The 18184-nt window shown below is 36.4% G+C and overlaps 3 protein-coding genes across 14 annotated transcripts in view; 2 read left to right on the top strand and 1 right to left on the bottom strand.

Moving 5' to 3' along the window:
- LOC120782633 (calexcitin-1) overlaps window positions 1-5060 on the top strand; it is a 30997-nt gene extending 25937 nt beyond the window's left edge. The window contains exons 5-6 of the mRNA XM_040115001.1: window positions 3834-4046; window positions 4123-5060. Coding sequence (XP_039970935.1) covers window positions 3834-4046; window positions 4123-4233 — 324 coding nt within the window. The 3' untranslated portion in view covers window positions 4234-5060. The remainder of the gene's footprint in view (window positions 1-3833; window positions 4047-4122) is intronic.
- Window positions 5061-11042: 5982 nt separating this feature from the next.
- Window positions 11043-11704, top strand: LOC120766739 (putative peptidyl-tRNA hydrolase PTRHD1). The gene is made up of 3 exons (XM_040092405.1): window positions 11043-11200; window positions 11355-11440; window positions 11502-11704. The coding sequence occupies exons 1-3, from the start codon at window positions 11101-11103 to the stop codon at window positions 11673-11675; spliced, it is 360 nt and encodes a 119-aa protein (XP_039948339.1). The 5' UTR covers window positions 11043-11100; the 3' UTR covers window positions 11676-11704.
- A 467-nt stretch (window positions 11705-12171) lies between these two features.
- Window positions 12172-18184, bottom strand: part of LOC120766736 (collagen alpha chain CG42342) — a 213352-nt gene continuing 207339 nt past the window's right edge. For 7 of the 12 annotated variants that reach the window (XM_040092390.1, XM_040092388.1, XM_040092392.1 and 4 more), the window contains 5 exons: window positions 14794-14820; window positions 14684-14737; window positions 13997-14194; window positions 13164-13733; window positions 12172-12923 (listed from right to left, as the gene is read on the bottom strand). In XM_040092390.1, coding sequence (XP_039948324.1) covers window positions 13572-13733; window positions 13997-14194; window positions 14684-14737; window positions 14794-14820 — 441 coding nt within the window. In that variant the 3' untranslated portion in view covers window positions 12172-12923; window positions 13164-13571. The remainder of the gene's footprint in view (window positions 12924-13163; window positions 13734-13996; window positions 14195-14683; window positions 14738-14793; window positions 14821-18184) is intronic. The other 5 variants (XM_040092395.1, XM_040092400.1, XM_040092401.1 and 2 more) reach the window with 3 other exon arrangements.

Below are 18184 nucleotides of genomic sequence, written 5' to 3'. Positions count from 1 at the left end.
ATGTTGTCAAGTAACTCATTTTCGTCTTCTTGTCGACGTCGGTTTGCAAAAGATTCAGGTTGTTTGTTATACATAGGTCTAACCACTTATACGCTGCATACCCAAGACTTTATCCAAAATGTGTTGGGTCGAACCATAAGAGCTGTTGAGATCATCTGCTAACTCTCTGCTGCCAACGCGAAGATTTTCTAGCACTGCTTCTTTAACCTTTTCATTGTTATCGTCATTAACAGAAGTGGATGGTTATATGTCTTCGCGTGTTCGTGATAAAGTAGGCTCCCCAAAACACATTTTCAGCATTTTCAACGACTCCGTAGCCATGATTTTATTGGATACACTAAATTTAGCGGAAACACGGTGTTTGAATTTCGCACAAACATAAAAAAGTTGTACCAATCTGGGAAAATTTTTTATTCCATTCCTTTAAAGGCTGGTAGCAAAATATGAATGATATAATAACGATATCAGGCGAGTGAAAGTGAAAGTGACATTAGACTTTAAACATTCTTCTGTGGGTTGTTTGGCGAGGACTTTTCGCAAACTATTACTACGTGCCTTAAGGTTACGGGTTTCAAGTCCCCACAGAACAGTTCATAGATTGTGTTAGATACTTCATCATTTCAGAAAAACATAAATTCGATTAGAATTTCAATACATCATACAGCGATGAATAGTCAAGAGCTCAACACACTCTCACCGAACATCTCAGGAACTGTTAGCAAAAAGTAAAACTGATGAACTTACCTTGAAACTCTATAGTTTTGTTTTAAATTTTGTGATCTTTATGTTGCCTTTCCCCTTTTATCGTTTTGATGCTTTCGGATATCATATTTCTGGCATTTGCTGTAAAATTCAATAATTTTTCTATTAATCCATTTTTCTTGCTGGGTCAAGCCATATAAACAGGCACTTAGGTATGTCTGTATATGCACATGCATGGTTGCAATATAAGTTTTATGGCTTTTATATGAGCTATATTGTTGTCTTCTTTTAATGTCAGCATGCATTTGACAACTTTGTTGACTTGGCGACTTACCGCAGTTCGCTCAGCAAGCGCTTAGCGCTAAATATATACACATAAACGAAAATATAGCAACATATTTGGCAACCTTACTCACTTAAACTAAGCTCGACATGTCTCACTTCGGATTGTTTCCGTTTTATTGCCATGTACCGTTATTTATTAGCTACGCACTTGTCCGCTACTCATTTAGCTGGCCATTTCAATTGCGCCACTTTGCCACTCACTTACCTATGCAACGTTTTGTGCGCATTTGTTGGTGTATTTAATTGCGGAAAAGTAATGACCGCCGGTTTTTTTTGCTGTCATCAAGCTTCGAATGTTACCGTAAATTGAATTGCCCTTATTCGAGCAGTTTTGTATGAAACTGTAAACGAGGGTCTAATCCGAAATGGCTGCTTCCTTTAACGAACTCTTTAATTTGTGTTGCTTTTATATACTCCTCCCTTCCTTTATTTAGTGTTTTATTTATGTGTTCCTTAATGTGCTGCGCAATTTTCTAAGGTGCGTTAGTGGCGAAAAGAACATTGCGGGTTCCAGCTTCGGACTCGTTAATGGTTCACAGAATAGATAGCTTGTGTTTTTGTTTTTGTTTTGTTTTTGTGTTTTGGAACTGATAGCTAAGCGCTTGCTCTCCGTGATCGTAATATTTCTCTTGGATAAAGTTCTGTTTCGTTCGAAACAATTGAACGACTTTTATGAACTTGTGAAAAGAGCACGAGAATGAACGAGAGTTAAAGTACCATTATATTCGAAGCCTATAACTAGAGAGGCACTCACTGTTGACGGTCATAACTTTGAAGTCGATAACTGCGTCTATCTTGGAACTAGTATCAACATCAACAACAATTTCTGCCATGAAATCCAACGCGGAATCATTCTAGCCTATAGGTGATACTTTGTACTGAGTAGGCAATTGAACAGTAAAGTGCTCTCCCGACGAACAAAGACCAAACTCTACAAGACTCTCATCATTCTCGCCCGGCTATATGGTGCAGAGGCATAGACGCTAACAACATCTGATGAGTCGGCGTTACGAGTTTTCAAGAGGGAGGAAGATTTATAATCCTTTGCGCATTGGCAACGGCGGGTACCGCAGTCGATGGAACGATGAGCTGTACGAGATATACGGCGACATTGACATAGTTCAGGGAATCAAAAGACCGCGGCTGCGCTGGCTAGATCATGTTGTCTGAATGGAAGAGAACACTCAAACTTTGAAGGTTTTCGCCTCAGTACCCGCCGATGGAAGCAGGGAAAGTGGAAGACCTCCGCTCCGTTGGAAAGACCAGGTCGAGAAGGACCTGGCTACACTTGGTATCTCAATTGCCGCCAAATAGCGAAAAGAAGAAACGACTGGGCGCTGTTGTTAACTCGGCTATTACCGCGTAGGCGGTGTCCACGCCAATATAGAAGCGAAGAAATAGAGAGGTATATAATAAAAGAAACTTGAACTCTGTCACTTTTGTTTCAAGACGAGGATTCCTGGTCGATAGCTAGTTAGAAGTTTTGATATTCCCCGTTATGTAGAAGGTGGATAGACTCCTTTTACATGTTAAACCTTTCCAGTTTTCATAAATTAATTAACAGTATTGTAATCACAAGTACAAGAGGTCACTAAGTGGAACAGCTTCGAGCTTAACTGGTGACATATTAAACTATAAAGAACTCGAAGATTGCTTACCTAACCAGCTGGCCTCCAATGCTGTGTTCTTGTAAAAGAATTTACGACAAGTAGACACAATAATTGTGAGTACATGCCCTTTCCGATATTGAACAAATTCGTTTTTGTTTTCCTTCGCCGTGCAACCGTGGCATGTGGCCAAAGACCAGCAGTAGACCATCATAAGCGTTTGCCTTATTGGCCCTATTTGTTTTGACCTTGTTAAGTCGACTTTGTTGTTGTAGCTATTTAGTTACAGTCATACATAAATGCATAAATCCAAGCCGATACAATTTCGCTGGACATTCGGACATGTGTTAATGGCCGCTTATACGCAGAGCAAGCTGCTATGCTGCGCCGTGCCATGCTCGGCTGTGCTTTGTTGTGTTGCGGTCTTCGATGGCTCACGTTTGCTGTGCCAATTGCCACAGTGGAAATGCTCAAAATCGCGGCCACAAGCACCGCAACATGTTTAGTTGCATATTTATTGTGCCGGTCAGCCAGCGGTGTGGGGCGGTGCGGATGCGGTTGCTTAAAGCATTAGAACATTTGGGGGTGTGTGTGCGTGAGTGGTCATGTGTTGAAGTTGGTCAAGCGAACACATACATAAATAACTCGATGTTCGCGCAGGAGTTGCCACTGCCAAAAATGTAGCAAAAATTCCGACACAACAACTACAACAGCAACCATGGAATCGGAATCATTTAATACTTGCAAATGTTATGTGCGGCCATTGCCAAACGAACGGTATTTCACGTGAGTGCGTGGGGGGGTGGGGGGAGTTGGCGGTATATTAGGTATGCAGATTTATTGTGGCTCGCTGTAAAAATATTTAGCACACTCATGTAGCGGACTCGCGCAGGAAGAAATATGTGTGCACCTTTGTGGAAGCAATGCAGCCATATTTATTTACTAAGCGAGCAACATTCATAAATTTTGGCGAAATGGCTCTATTGCTCAGTTGCAACTGTGCCAGAAAGGGGGCTGCGACCTGCTGATTGAGCGGTGTGCCAATACGCCTTCTAACACACACACATACACACACACACACACACACACACACAAACACACATAAATATTGAGTGCTTTATGCGGTAGAGATTAGAAAATATATTTCCGCTTTGTAACTAAAACTTTTTGTCTCTGCAGGTTTCCGTCGATGAGTGGTGCAACATGTGGGACGCCTACGCCAAGGATCCCAGCAGCGTCATGGACTGGCAAACCAAATACATGAACTTCATGTTCGACCTGGAGGACGCCTCGACTGACGGCAGCATCGACGCGGAGGAGTTCACATTGGTCTGCTCCAGCTATGGTCTGGACAAGGCCGAATGCCAAGACGCCTTCCAGAAAATGTCGCAGGTGTGTACCCTTAAGCCATATTGGTTTCACTGTTCTGTTGTCAATTACTTATAAAAATATTATACTTTATTTCTAGGGCAAGTCCGAGGTCACGCGCGACCAGTTTGCCGCCTTATGGAAGGAATACTTCGCAGCAGAAGATGTGAATGCGCCCGGCAATTTCATTTTCGGCAAAAATGCATTTTAACGCTCTAAAATTTGCTCAGCTGGCTAAGGCGCCCCGCGTGGGCCCACAGCCAGGCTTAAATTTTCAAGACGTTTTTGTGGTCTGATTGCAAGTGAAGTGTGCACTCTTTGTGAAGTGAAGGGGTGTGAAGTGCGTTGGTGTGCTAAGGCATACATTTTGAAGCTGGAATATGCAACTTGTTTGAGTATAATAAATAAATATATATTTAATAAATTAATAACAGTAAAAATTTTTAATGAACAATAATTGAAATGTTGAAATCGCATTGGCGAAATTTTAAGGTAGCGTCAAAGTGAAAAGAGAAACCGAAAAGGGTTAACTTGTTTTAGCAGAAATGTACTTTATCGCAATAAAATATGGAAGGCACAACTTTATTTAGTATATATACACATATATATATATATATATGATTCCTGATCAATGTGCTCAATTATAACTACTATATAAAGAATATATACAACTGAATATTAGATTATATCGAAAGCCGACACATACATATGTACACACCTGTATAATAGTGATTCCTTTGCGGTTCAATTCGATGGAATCTCTGCGGTCGATCGGCCACCAAGAGGCCTAAATAGTATGTATGTGTGCATAAATAGCGTACATTCCTGGTATAAAGTGACTAATTCGGTTTTCTTTTTTTGTATAAATGTAGATAAATGTTCACAAAATAACTCTCAGTGGTGAAAATTGTAGTAGCAGTAAAACGTAATTATAAATTAGTTAACTCTTAACTGAATTAAATGTTTCCAAATATAATGAAAAAACCAAAACAAAGTCTAGAAGAAAACTAATATTTAGTAAAATATATGATGTTTAAGATGAAATTGTTTATTAAATGTTTGTGTATGTAGCTAAATTAATTCAAATAAATAAAATTACTAAACAAACTCGAATTTTTTTATTTGGGTTGAGTAGTTGCTAATGTGGTCAGTATAGAACGGCTAAGTATTAGATCAAACCAAATTTCAAACACCAATGTTCTACACCTTTGAAATGAGAGGAAACGTAAATGCCCTTATAATTAGATTAGCTTAGACAAATAAATGAGAATTGCACTGCGACTTAAGATCTATTGTGCCCTCCTCTGTGTCACAACGACCCATATAGCGCAGCATATTGATAAATTCCAATATACTGCTAGGTGCTATTGAGGAAACATGGATACAAGGGCCTTTATCCCGCGCCTACAGACTGCTGTGCAGCCAATTAGCAGGTGTTCTCAAGTTTCAGGCTTCATGTCGCAGACCAGCAACTCGCACAAGAAGCTAGGTCCATGTCATATATGTGCTTCTTGAGCTTACAATGGCCAGTGTAGAAGGCTACAGGTATCTAGAGGTTTTCCTTTGGGTGATTGACACATAGGAAAATATGCCTGGCGTAAAGGTATGTTAGCTAAGCACAAAACTCTAAACATCCAATCGAATGGCTCGAAAATGCACGAATATAATGTCCAGAGTTAGTAATAAGGCAACCTTTTAAGTTGCCGGAACACTGCAGTATATTTCCAGCTGAGGTCTCTGCTATTGCGAAAGCCGCGGAGCTGGCCTATAATGCACTTGCAGGCAAATCCAGAGTCAACATCTACGTAGACAGCCAAGCAGCAATCAAGGCAGTAACCTCGTATCGCATATCGGTCAGAAGTATTTTGGGAAGCGGGGCAGCAGCGGAAAGTGCTGCCAGAAGCAAGCAACTTCACTTTTAGTTTTTGCCAGGCTATAAAGACAACGAAGGCAATGAAATAGTGAACGAGATTGCCAAGAATGATGTGCGGCTAATATCCGAAAAGGTGATCAACATTGGGAGACCCATGCATCTTGACAAAAGCATAGTGAAGAAAGTCAAAACCCGATGGAATGAGCTAACTGGGTGTGAAACTGCAAAAGTCATCTACAAAACGGTAGATTGGAAGTACACAAAATTCCTATTGGCACTTGATAGAAGAGACTGTGAAACGTAATTTAACTGATAATAACTGGTCACTGTCTGGGCTAACAGATCGGGAAGACTGCAGGAAATGTCTGGAGCAAGGCGCCAGGGAAATAGCGGAACTTCTCTTGTGCATTTGTTCCGCATTGGCAATACACTGGAGGAGGTGCCAATAGTAAGGTCACATAGTCTGTTAAAATCGCGTAAAGCGCAAGCATCCTAACCGATGTCTACTTCTCTTGGACTTAGCAAGTGAACTCCATTTGGTATCGCAAAGGACCGAACTGGTCTATGCTTGGCTTATTGGTCTACCACATTAACCTAATTGAACCTCTGCTTATCACGAAAGTGAGCAGGTATTGCCCAGGCTTACTGTATGGAAAGCTTTGCTTTAGAAGAGCAGAATTCGACTGATTTTATACACTGACCATTTTTGCAAAATGCACAAATAAATGCAGTTCTTGCGACACATTCGGTGGAGTTAATTTTTTAATTTTTATAAATTTATTGCACCCTTCATAACTCTGTCTTTACCTTAAGAGATGTGCATTTTGGCGATACCTAAAAAACAACTTTACTGAACCTGTCTCTGGAAAACAACTAAAGATACAATTTGTGAAGAAATAGTTACAGGAAGTTTGAATTTATTCAATGAAATGACCGATAAGTTATGGTTGAGTCCATTCAAAAATAACACTTAATCTATCCAGATGGTCAACTAGTAGCAACTTGGCAGTCGCAAAGCTCCTATGGTCCGGAACAAACCTTAAGGGGTCTAGTTTCCAATAGCTGTTGTTGTAGCTGGACTCTGTCCAATCGGGATTTACGCGGTAAGGTTTAACCGGAGGCCACTCGCAAGAAGCTGATATAGGATCATATCAACACTTCCTTCTCAAATGTGCCTTTGCCCGATCAAGGTTGAAATTCCCCGGGTTTTCGACCTCCGAGTTAAATAGAAATTAACCTAAGCAGATATGTGTCAAAGGTTCGAGGTGCTTCGTCAAGAGTGAATATGCAACTGCATGAGTTTTCTATGACGGTACGGTCTGTACGTATATAAAATTGAACCTTATCCGCACTCCTTGGTCGATTGGGTGCAAGAAGTGCGATTATTATATTTTTATATTATTAAGAAACTGCGAAAAACAAAAAGCGCTTAATTTAGTAATTTATAATTTTCTTTCACTATCATCAAAAATAATAATAATAACTCAAACGAAAGTCGTAATTTCACGAGTCTCTGTACAAATTGATGCTTATCACCAAATCCAAATCTCTCAATTAATCCACGCACATATAAATTTAAGTGGTTTCTAGTGTCTATTATATTTATGAATTTAACAAGAAGCAACCACAAAGCGCAGATTCTCCTCTAAGAAGCGAACACAAAACGGCGCATTTCTCTGAAATCTCTCAACAAACCATAAGTGGTGGCTTGACCTGCACCAATGTCAGCGAAACAACAATGCCGACAGCAAATGCACTTTGTGGCATGCACCGACGCCTCAACGCTTGCCAACAAATCAGAGCTCCGATGACGAATAAGGCACACTGCAGCACTTCAGCGCTGAGCTTATCTGAAATTAAAATTATTTGCATAAATTGCTCGACTTGCCGTGTCTTATCGGCGCACAATAATAAATACACAATAAAACAAAAACAAAGTGGCTAACCCCAAAGTGACGAGTAAGCGCCATTGAGGCTGAAGGAGCTGCTGCAGCAGCTGGTGTAACGGCAGAATGATGGACACACATAAATACACCGAGTGGCTGGCTTGAGTGGCACTTGTGCTTGCCACACAGTAAATTTTGTGCAGATAATTGTGCGCTGATGCACTTAACCGATGGCCCAAAGCTGCAAACTGCGGTCGACGGCGAGCGGGCGTAGGGCCCGAGAAGGGGGTAGCGGGTAGCCAGCTTGTTTGGTTAATCTTAGTGCTGCAAGAAAGGAAATAGATGTGCAAACGTGACCGACGAGTAGTGGAGGAAGTGCGTGGTGCATGCCACGAATCTCTGGCAATGCATCGATGTCACTGTGGCAATGTCGACACTGGGCGACACTGACAATGACAGTGCCACTGACTGCGGCGACTGCCGGCAAACAAGCGTTGCAGTCGCAAACCGCTACACACACACACACACACACTTACGCAATTAGATAAGCATATGTGCTGGTATGCAAATGGAGTCTCCAGCTCGGTTGCAAGGGAATACGTTTTAATCATATGCGACATTTAGGGGCACCGGCCAGTCCGTCCTTCGGTGTGGCACAATTGAGCGACTAACCGCCTTAAGTGCCAACCCATACACATTCACATATGGCATGCGTGCAAGTATGTATGGGTGTGTGTGTGTGTCATATGCGTGTTATCCGCTTGTTAACATTGTGAGCACGCCTGAACAAGTGTTGCGTCTGTGTGTGTGCGTTTCCGTGCATCTTATTATGCAGCTCCTTGTACTTCTGCATTGGTGTGTGTGTGTGTGTGTGCGTTTGGAACCATGAAGCAAATTAAGCGTTTAATAAGTTGCCATCGGCTCACACGCACAAGCGACATTCAGATATAATTGGCACCCGGAGGCGAAAGTGTTGCTGACACAATTTGGGGACGATCGGGCAATCAGTTCGGCAGTCGCTCCCGAAATTTACTACTGCAATTTAATGCAACCGAGTAGATATGTCTTTAAATGCATGTAACTTAATGTTTATATTGTCTAAATTAACTGTAAACACCACATATGTATATATTATGTAACTACAAACCTACTCACATATGTTCTCATGGTTATGTTTTGATTTGTGATTTCTGTTTACGTATTACCTTTCAGTTTTGGAGTATTTAGATCCAATTTTTACTCAACTTTCCAACATCAGAAAATTTAGCTTTTGTCTGAAATTTATACAAAATAATTACTATTTGAAAGTGGAAGCTAATCATATTTGGTAGTATTCTGCAAAAGATATAAAAGGATACACCAAATGAGACAATGATTTTGACAAGGCGCACCTAAGATTTTAGGTGTGACATTCGACAACGTATCCAATTGCCAAAGTACAGAAACGCAACAAAATCCTCGCCCCTTAGCCGGCAGCCCATGGAAAAAGACAAAGAAACGTTGCTGGCAACATACATACATACATGGCAATCAGCCAGCCGGACCTCAACTACGTCGCACCAATATGGTCTCCTGTATGCAGTGAAACGAAGACATGGAAGGCACAGACATATCAGAACACTGAACTCCGGACTTCAAAAGTATGCCTCTTGATGTCTTCCATTGAACACCTGTACAGTAAGGTCCGTATGCTCCCATTTAAGGAGCATAACGAGCTCATCCCTGCAGTCATCTGCTTTTAGCGGCGTCCTGGCATGATCAAGAGGTCCTTCCTTACCTACGTCGACGACATAAAACAAAACTCAGACTAGAGTTTGGACGCAACAAATTTCAGACAAGCAATGACCGCCATTCAAAGCGGAGCTATTACCATCTTCACCGACTCTCTCTCAGTAAATGGCGTACTTGCGGTCAAACCATCATCCATTGCAGATGAAGAACTCCAGTTGCCAGGAGAAACGAGAGTGACCCTTGCCCAGCTGCGTTCTGGATACTTCTTATTTATCCAGAATCGACCCTGATATATCAAAGATATGTTCACCGTGCAAAGAGTAACATTAAGCATCGCCATGCATGCCCTGCTAACCTTACACATCTGACACCCATCTCCTTATGGTTCGACTTTGACGAAACAGCACGTTTCCTGAGTCTACGGTTGGATGACCTCGATGACAACTTATCAAATACTTACCATCCTAACGGGGATTAGGTAACCTTTACAACGACAACAGGGCTGTGAGAGAATTTGCTATGGATTAGACTTTCTATTTGACCTAAAAAGTCTTTGGCCTAACTTTGCTCTCAGCTAAAGTCTTCTGACCCATGAGATATTTAGTTTAAATAATGTTGCAATGATAAATTTCAGTTAAAAGCATATGATTAAATGCATTCTATGCCATTACCGCTTGTTAAAAAGTGGTAAATAATTTTGTTAATCTTGGATCAATTCTTATAACTTGTAACCAGTTTAGACTATATTTTCTTATAGCAAGGTGTGACTTTATTAAAATATATTCCATTCTGATATACATACCTCTCAGGAAACTAACCGAAGGAATGGATAATATTATATCACGAGTTTAGGGGTAATGAAGAATATGGACTGGTGGAACCAAACAGTCCGAACGGAACAGATATGATCATTGATCTTAATATTCAGAGGCGTACCTGTTATAAGAAGATGACACTACATGCAATACAGGCAACGAAGAAGCCAATTTATTGAAGCCAACTTTCAGGGAATGAGGAATGGCCTCCAAGATCGTGCGATTTAAATCAGCTGGACTATTTTTTGCAAGGTTATGTGAGCTTTGAAAGAGAATATTCGGCGCGTTATTATTTACATACGGCTCAACTGCAAAGGTTTGAAAACTGGGCCTCGGCTGGAATTTATTCGAGCTAGTCGTTAAATTATATGAGTTTTTTTCCTTTTTTAAAAGCACTAAACAGCCACACTTTCTAAGGCTAACACATACTTTTAGTTTTGAGTTTGTTTCCAAGTTTTAATTGATGTTTGAGTTTTCTAACGCAAAATAAACGTATTAAATTATTAATTAATATATGAAATTATATTAACGTTATTAAAAATTTTCGTAAACGAACATACCTAATATCTGTTAACTTCAAATTGGGTGACAGCTGACCTTATTCTGCGACATGTGGCATCTCTTATATTTAATACCGTTTACGATATTAAAACACAAAACAGCTGTTCTTGACAGCCGGCGAATATTTTTTAAAAGTGTTTTAGTGCCAGTGATATTTGCATTTATAAATATTTAGTAATTTATATTTATTTTTATATTCATAATTTACAATAATGTCGAATATTGTGCAATATATCATTGTGCGTAGTGATCTGCGATCCAGTTTGGGGTGGCCATTAGGCGCAGTGATAGCACAATGCTGCCACGCGACAGGTAAACCCAAATTATCCACTCGATGAACTTATTTTCGGCACAAATTTTGATATAAGTCAACATTCCAATTATGTCTACATGCTTACCTCTTAAAACCTATTAAATCTGACTTACTGTTCTTGCCGAATAATAGCTTATTGATTCTATATTTCAGCGGCTGTAACGCATTTATACGCAGATGATGAGGATACAATTTCTTACTTAAAGGATTTAGATAATATGCATAAAGTGGTATTGGAGGTGAGTGTTTGACATATTCCTTTCATATTTAATTTAATTGTTTTCCTTGTCCCCACTTAAGGCAAAAGACGAAGCGGCGTTAGTGAAGGTGGCGGAAAAACTGAAAACAAATGAAATTAAACATAAGCTATGGATAGAACAGCCAGAAAATATTCCAACGTGTATAGCAATAAAACCCTATGTTAAAGACAATGTGCATAAGTTTGTTAAAAATCTAAAATTGCTCAAAGAATAAAAAGGAACAAAGTAAAGTTGGACGGACAATTTGGTTGTAATTAATCGATATATTCGCTGATGGTATAGAATACTGCTCTAACGCTATTTCTTACGGATTCTATATATTAATAATTCAAACTATGATCGCTCTCGTGATTTCTTCCAAATAATTTTAGAATACTATTGAATTAAAAGTCATTGAAAGAAATAAATCTGGGTCCGTTTCGGCTATGTAAACCCCTCTGTCGTAAGAGCGCCTTAAATTAATAAATTAATGACGGTTGAGTAAAGTCATCTGCTTCCAAGTTACTTTTAATTTATCAACATTCCTAGAAATTGTCGCGAAATTATGTATGTAGTGTCTTATAATAAACTGAAGTACTAGGAAACGTATTTTTCTAAAAAAAATATTTTTGATCGGTAAACTGACCTAACAATCTATTTCAAAAAATGAAAAGTATGCGGCCACTTGGGGTTTTGTTAAATATATATATATTTAAACAGTAAAAATATTAAAAATATTAATTACATTTAAAAAAGTTTTGTTAAAACAATTTAAAACTACGAATGAACAATACAAGTAAATACAAGATTGTTTCCCTAAATGCAAATCGCCTTTAATACAATATATTTACGTATATAAATATGAATCTATTGTAAGTGTATATAAGTAGCTGCTTTAGCATTAAGGTTTATAATCCTTTCTCATTTCGATACACAAAATGATAATTATTGTTTATGTCATTAAATTCTTCTCAATTTCTTAAATATTCTGAATTCGTAAACTCTTTTTTGTCGTTTGTTATTGGTGGTAATTGTGTTAAATAAATTTGTGTATATATTAATAAATAATATACATGAATAAATAGCACCCGTTTTCGGAGTGATTTGGTTCATACAATGATTATTTAATACAACTATTTCTAATTGTGTTAATTCTTTACGGCACTTTTTTCTCTAAACATCTAATGCACTGTTATTATATTAATATGCTTGCTTAAATTAAATTTAGAATATTTTTAACTGCCATCGGTATAAATAAGAAACTAACATTTGTATATATGTATGAGTGTAGTTGCTCGGTAGTAATTTTAGAGATTCGGCTCGACATCGTTTAATGCTGCACTTTTGTTGACATTTACAGAAAAGTTTCTACATCGTTCTTGGATATTATGATCAGCTGTAAATAACGGATTTGTGCATCCTAATTTCGTGCAGGTCTCTGAATCGCATTTAATTCTTCCTTCAACCACTGCTGCCAATTTTCCTGGAAAATGTATTACATAAAAACAATTAGGTTTTGAACAGCTAGAAATTATTTATGTTCAAATAAGAAATTTAACTAAATTAGGAGCTGATGTACAAAATATCAAAATAAAAATTTAAAAAACAAAATTAAACCGTAAAAAAGAAAAAAACGTTAATTGAAAGTGTTAAAAAATCATAACACATCAAATTAAAAAAATTAAAAAATAATTTATCTATCATTTTTCTAAATTGTATTTACGTTTTGGAAAGTTAAGAGAATCCGCAACCAAAAATAATTGGTTTGTAAGCTGTGGTTAACATTTCTTAAGCCAAGACCCAATAAAATACCGTTATGTATATTAACTACACACATGTTTAAAAAGCTTAGAGTTAAATTCACAATTATAAAACAAATTAGTGAATAAATTATAATTATGCAAAAATTAATACAAAAGCTTTGTGCAACAAGTAGAAAGCATTACATTTAGTTAAAACTATATAATTTAGTATATTATCGTTTTTATAAGCAAGGGAAGCAAAAGAATTTCATTTATTTTAATTTAGCAGCAAAGCTGTGCTAAGTGCCGGTTTTAGTTTTGGTTATTACAAAGTGCTTGTTTTTCGTGATTTTTTGTCATCTCTTGGACCATTGGTTCAAGTTGTGGTTTTAATCATTATTGTGTAGATTCTCTGCATATTCATCGTATTCTTCTTCAGCCTCATTCTGCTCATCTTCCTCCTCCTCCGCCTCGTAGTCGCTGGTGTTGCTTTCAGGCGCCGTCACATCGGGCAGGTAATCTTTGTGCACAGGTGTGGAGATAACCGGCTCCTAGAGATGAGTTAGATTAGTGTGCGTGTGAGACCTTACTAGTAAAAGTGCAAAGAAAATTTAGCTAATTGCTATTAAGTTAGCTATGTGTTATGGTTGGTCTGCGATATTACTAAACATGCAACGTTTGCGCTTGGTTAATGCTAAGAAACCCGTTAAAATTTTGAAAACCAACACCAACACAAGATAAACTACACTCTCTATGTTATTTTGAATCGTAATAAATAGTATATTGTAAATATTATTGTCCACTTCATGCTAACCTTGGGTGGTCGCCAACCACAACCCGGCAGTGGCAGGCCATCAGAGCCCAGCGGACAGGGCGCGTCCAGTCCCGGTACACCCTGCTCGCCCTTGTCGCCGCGATCACCTTTCCGTCCACGTTTGCCCGGCGGTCCGGCATCGCCGCGTGAACCCTTCTCGCCACGTGGTCCCTCCTGGCCGGGTATGCCATCGGTGCCCTGTTTTTTATTAACGACAGATGTCCCAAAAACAGTTTGTGTTATGTTGTGAACAGAGTTACAAATACCAACACAGTTACACATTGAGACACGTTCATACACGTACGGGGGGTGGGGAGTCAATAGGAAGTCAAACAACGGTTTAACGATTTACAGTTGATTATACATAAGTATGTGTACGGTTAAGTTATTGTGTTTTCCAATAAACGAGTTCGTTTTTGTTGTTGTTGTTGTACAAAGTGCAAATGCAACAGAAGTAAGAAAAAATTAATAGATTGGGAAACATGTAGTGTGTGCTAAAACATTAAGTATAGACATAAGTGGCAAATAAAAATGGTTTGAAGTAAATTTATGGAAATATATGCACGAAGCTGTCTTGTGCCCATTAGCATGCAGTTTTAAGTGATAAATAAAATTAACAAAAAAATAAAAAAATTACAAACATACACCAAGAAATTGCTAACTGTTATGTTCATTTCTTTTACTAACCGGTAAACCAGGATCGCCGCGTTCGCCTTTGTGTCCAGTTTCGCCTTGAGCACCCTGTAAGACAATATTGCTATTATTATATGCATTGAGTGGCTTTTATGCGCACTTACCTTCATGCCATCTAAACCTGGTGGACCCTGTTCAGGTTGAAGACAAAATCAAATATTTTTGTTTATTAGGAGGGTTATAATAGAAATTATAATAATGTTTGGAAATAAATATAAAACGATAAGAAGTGTTTATTTACAAAGATATTGCTTTTATATATTTATAATAATAATAAATATGTTTTTATATATGTATGTATGTGATAATATTTGTTTAAAAAAATGCTGGCGAGTGGTTTTGGATTTAAAATGTTTAGAAATAAAGAAAAATAATATTAATAAAATTTAGTTGTTTTATCGAAATGCCGCTTTCCATAACAAAAGCCAAATAAAATCAATAAATCAATGTGGCACTTTTGAAGAAAATTATAAGTGTAATGGATAAAAAAAAACAAAAAAATAGTAAGTCTTGCTAATCCAAGTTAATTAAAAGTGTTATTCAATAGCAATACTTTTAGGTTTGGTTTCCATTAAATACAAGAAAAAATGATCTTTGTCTTCATTTTGACTGATCATGTATGGCTATACGCTATAGTGGTCTGATCTGTGACAAATTTCGTGATGATATCTTGTCAAATAAAAACGTTTTTATACAAGGACTAAATTTTGATCGATCAGCTTGTATGGCAGCTATAAGCTATAGTGATCAGATTTGAAAAAAAAATTTTATATATTGTAGCGTAGTCTTGGAAAACAATCCAAATAAATTTCGTGATGATATCTTGTCAAATAAAAAAGTTTTAATACAAGGACTAAATTTTGATCAATCAGTTTGTATGGCAGCTATACGCTATAGTGGTTCGATCTGAACAATTTATTTAGAGCTTGTAGCGTAGTCTTGAATAATAATCTAAGACAAATTTCGTGGTAATATATCGTCAAATAAAAAAGTTTTGTATACAAGAACTAAACAAATAAAAAAATGCTTTTGTTTTGAAATTTTTTGGTAATTAATTACTTTGTTTTCAGATTGTATACAATATAAACCACAAAATCAGCGTCATATTTTAACATTTTATTTTATTTTTCAAATTAAATCCAAAATCAGTCGCGATAGTTTCAGGTTTAGTTGACTAATTTGTATGTGTGTGTGTTATGAGTTAATACTTTTACCCGCTCCATGCAGTAGCAATAAAAACAGTTAGTTGATTATTTGTAAAAAACTCAGTATTTCCATTCTTTTTTATTATATTTGCAATGCACAAAAAAAAATATTGGAAAATGTACACATTAAACATCATAAAACACTTTCACATTTCATAATATTTAGCATAATTTGCATTCATTTATATGTATACACATGTATATATATGTATGTATGTATATATGCACTTCTGCTTTGTTAGTAAATGTTTTTTTAGTTATTATTTGCTCAAATGTGTTTATGTATTTGTATATCGAATGCTTTGTTTGCGCAAAATAATTGGAAAAAAGAGGAGAAAGTGACAAAGTTGCTGTGCAAAATGCAATCCAAACATACTCCAGTGGCGTTTTTAACTCGTTTTTGGCTTTTCAATTGAATTGTAAACATTTATGCGTTGCACAAGCATGGCATGGCGTTTTAATTATATCCTTTTGATATTGTTGTCTCTGTTAATTGTAGATATTTATGCATAAATCGACATTTAGAAATACAAATTACACTGCTACACACAAACATTATGGTAGTTTACCGTTTTAAATATATATATGTATAATTCCAGAAAATAAAGATACTTGTTAACAATATACAATATTTATAGGTTTTGTTTTTGCTTGCATGTTTGCCATACTTTTTACTGTTATCTTATTTTCCTTTTTATTTTTCATTCTTTTTTTTTTATAATTTAGTATAATTATTATCTTTAAAGGTATTTTTTGTTGGTTTTTACTTCATTATTCTAGCCTAGAACTAACAAAGAACACAAGTTCATTTAGCATTTAAGTATATATGTAAGTATGTATATATAAAGGATGGTTAGCGTAAGTAGATGTGAGAAGTTGATAAATTTAGAAGCAAAATGGTTTGAGCGTGTTTGAAAGTAGTTTGTTTGTTGTGTTGAAGGGAAAGAGAGAGCGAGAGAAAGAGTTCTTTGTTGAGTGAAATTTTTGGACGTTTTTACATAGGCAAAAAGGAGCGTGCATTCCTTCTCAACTAATTTAGTTATTTACATTATTATCATATATATGTATATGTATGTATATATTTGTATGTATGTATATTACATGTTTAAAGTTGAGAAAATTTATATTTTAAAGGAGTTTTGGAGAACGAGCTAGAGGAATTGACATCGACGGAGATACTTGTTTTTATGCTTAAAACTTTGCCACATTTCATTTATTTTTTGGTTGTGTGGCAACATTATTAATTGAACTGAATTGACATTGAAACATATAAGGAAATTTCATATTTTTCTTTATACACAAGTAATTGCCTTTGTTGCCGTTACACTTCCTAATTACAAGCTCTCAAGCTCTGAAGCTTTTAAGTTTTGTTTTTGTTTTTCGTTTTCTTTTTTGGTTGTTGCACTCATTTGCTTAGCTAGATCACTTTTTGTTTCAATGTTTTTAATTTTGTATTATTTGTTTTTTTTTGCTTTATCTCACATATACAAGTATATTTCTATATGTCTGCATATTTGTCTTCGCGTATATTTTTATAAGCTTAATTTTCAGATTTGTTTTAAATATTTATTCATATTATTGAGATGTCATTGAAACCCATAAGATGTCGAAGATACTGCTTTGTCTAAACTAAAAACTCAAAAATTATTGTAAAAAAATTTAAATATTAGGTAATTTTAAACAGCATTGATTGAAAATCGAAAAATAGAGATTTCGCGGAAATTAAAGTTGCCAATAATGCATTAAAAATATATATTTTTTTAAATCTTTATTTCATTTAAGTATGACCTGTAAATAAATAACTATATAAACTAAGAGAACTGCCTAAAAAAAATAAAAAAATATAATTGAAACAACATTTTCATTGATTTTTTTTATTTGTTACCTTCGAAAATAATTTTAAAATTTCTAATCTAAAATACCTGTTTGAGAGAAAAAAATTAATCAAAAGTTTTAAATTAAAAAAATAGCTTTCGAATCCAAATATTTTCGCGCTTGCGTGTTCTTCAGTAGCTTTCTTCGATTCGCCATTTCTCTGCTCGCTTCTGCTCTTTTGTCAAAAAAATTACATTTAAAAGCAATAACAAAGTTACCGAGTTGAATACGTACAAGAGAGTATGGGGATATCTTATAAAGGGCCGCTTCTTGTTAAGAAAAAGGTTCTTTACCGAAAGAGGAAGTCTTGGTTAAGTTAACCAAAACTTAACTAGCAGATGGCTGCTAACCAAACATTAGGAATTTTAGATCAGTTTTACTATTGTAATGTCGTTTTCCTTGTACTTTGAAAATT

Source organism: Bactrocera tryoni, chromosome 1, assembly GCF_016617805.1.
Source record: "Bactrocera tryoni isolate S06 chromosome 1, CSIRO_BtryS06_freeze2, whole genome shotgun sequence".
Taxonomy (NCBI): Eukaryota; Metazoa; Arthropoda; class Insecta; order Diptera; family Tephritidae; genus Bactrocera; species Bactrocera tryoni.
This window is presented reverse-complemented; position numbering and strand designations above follow the sequence as displayed.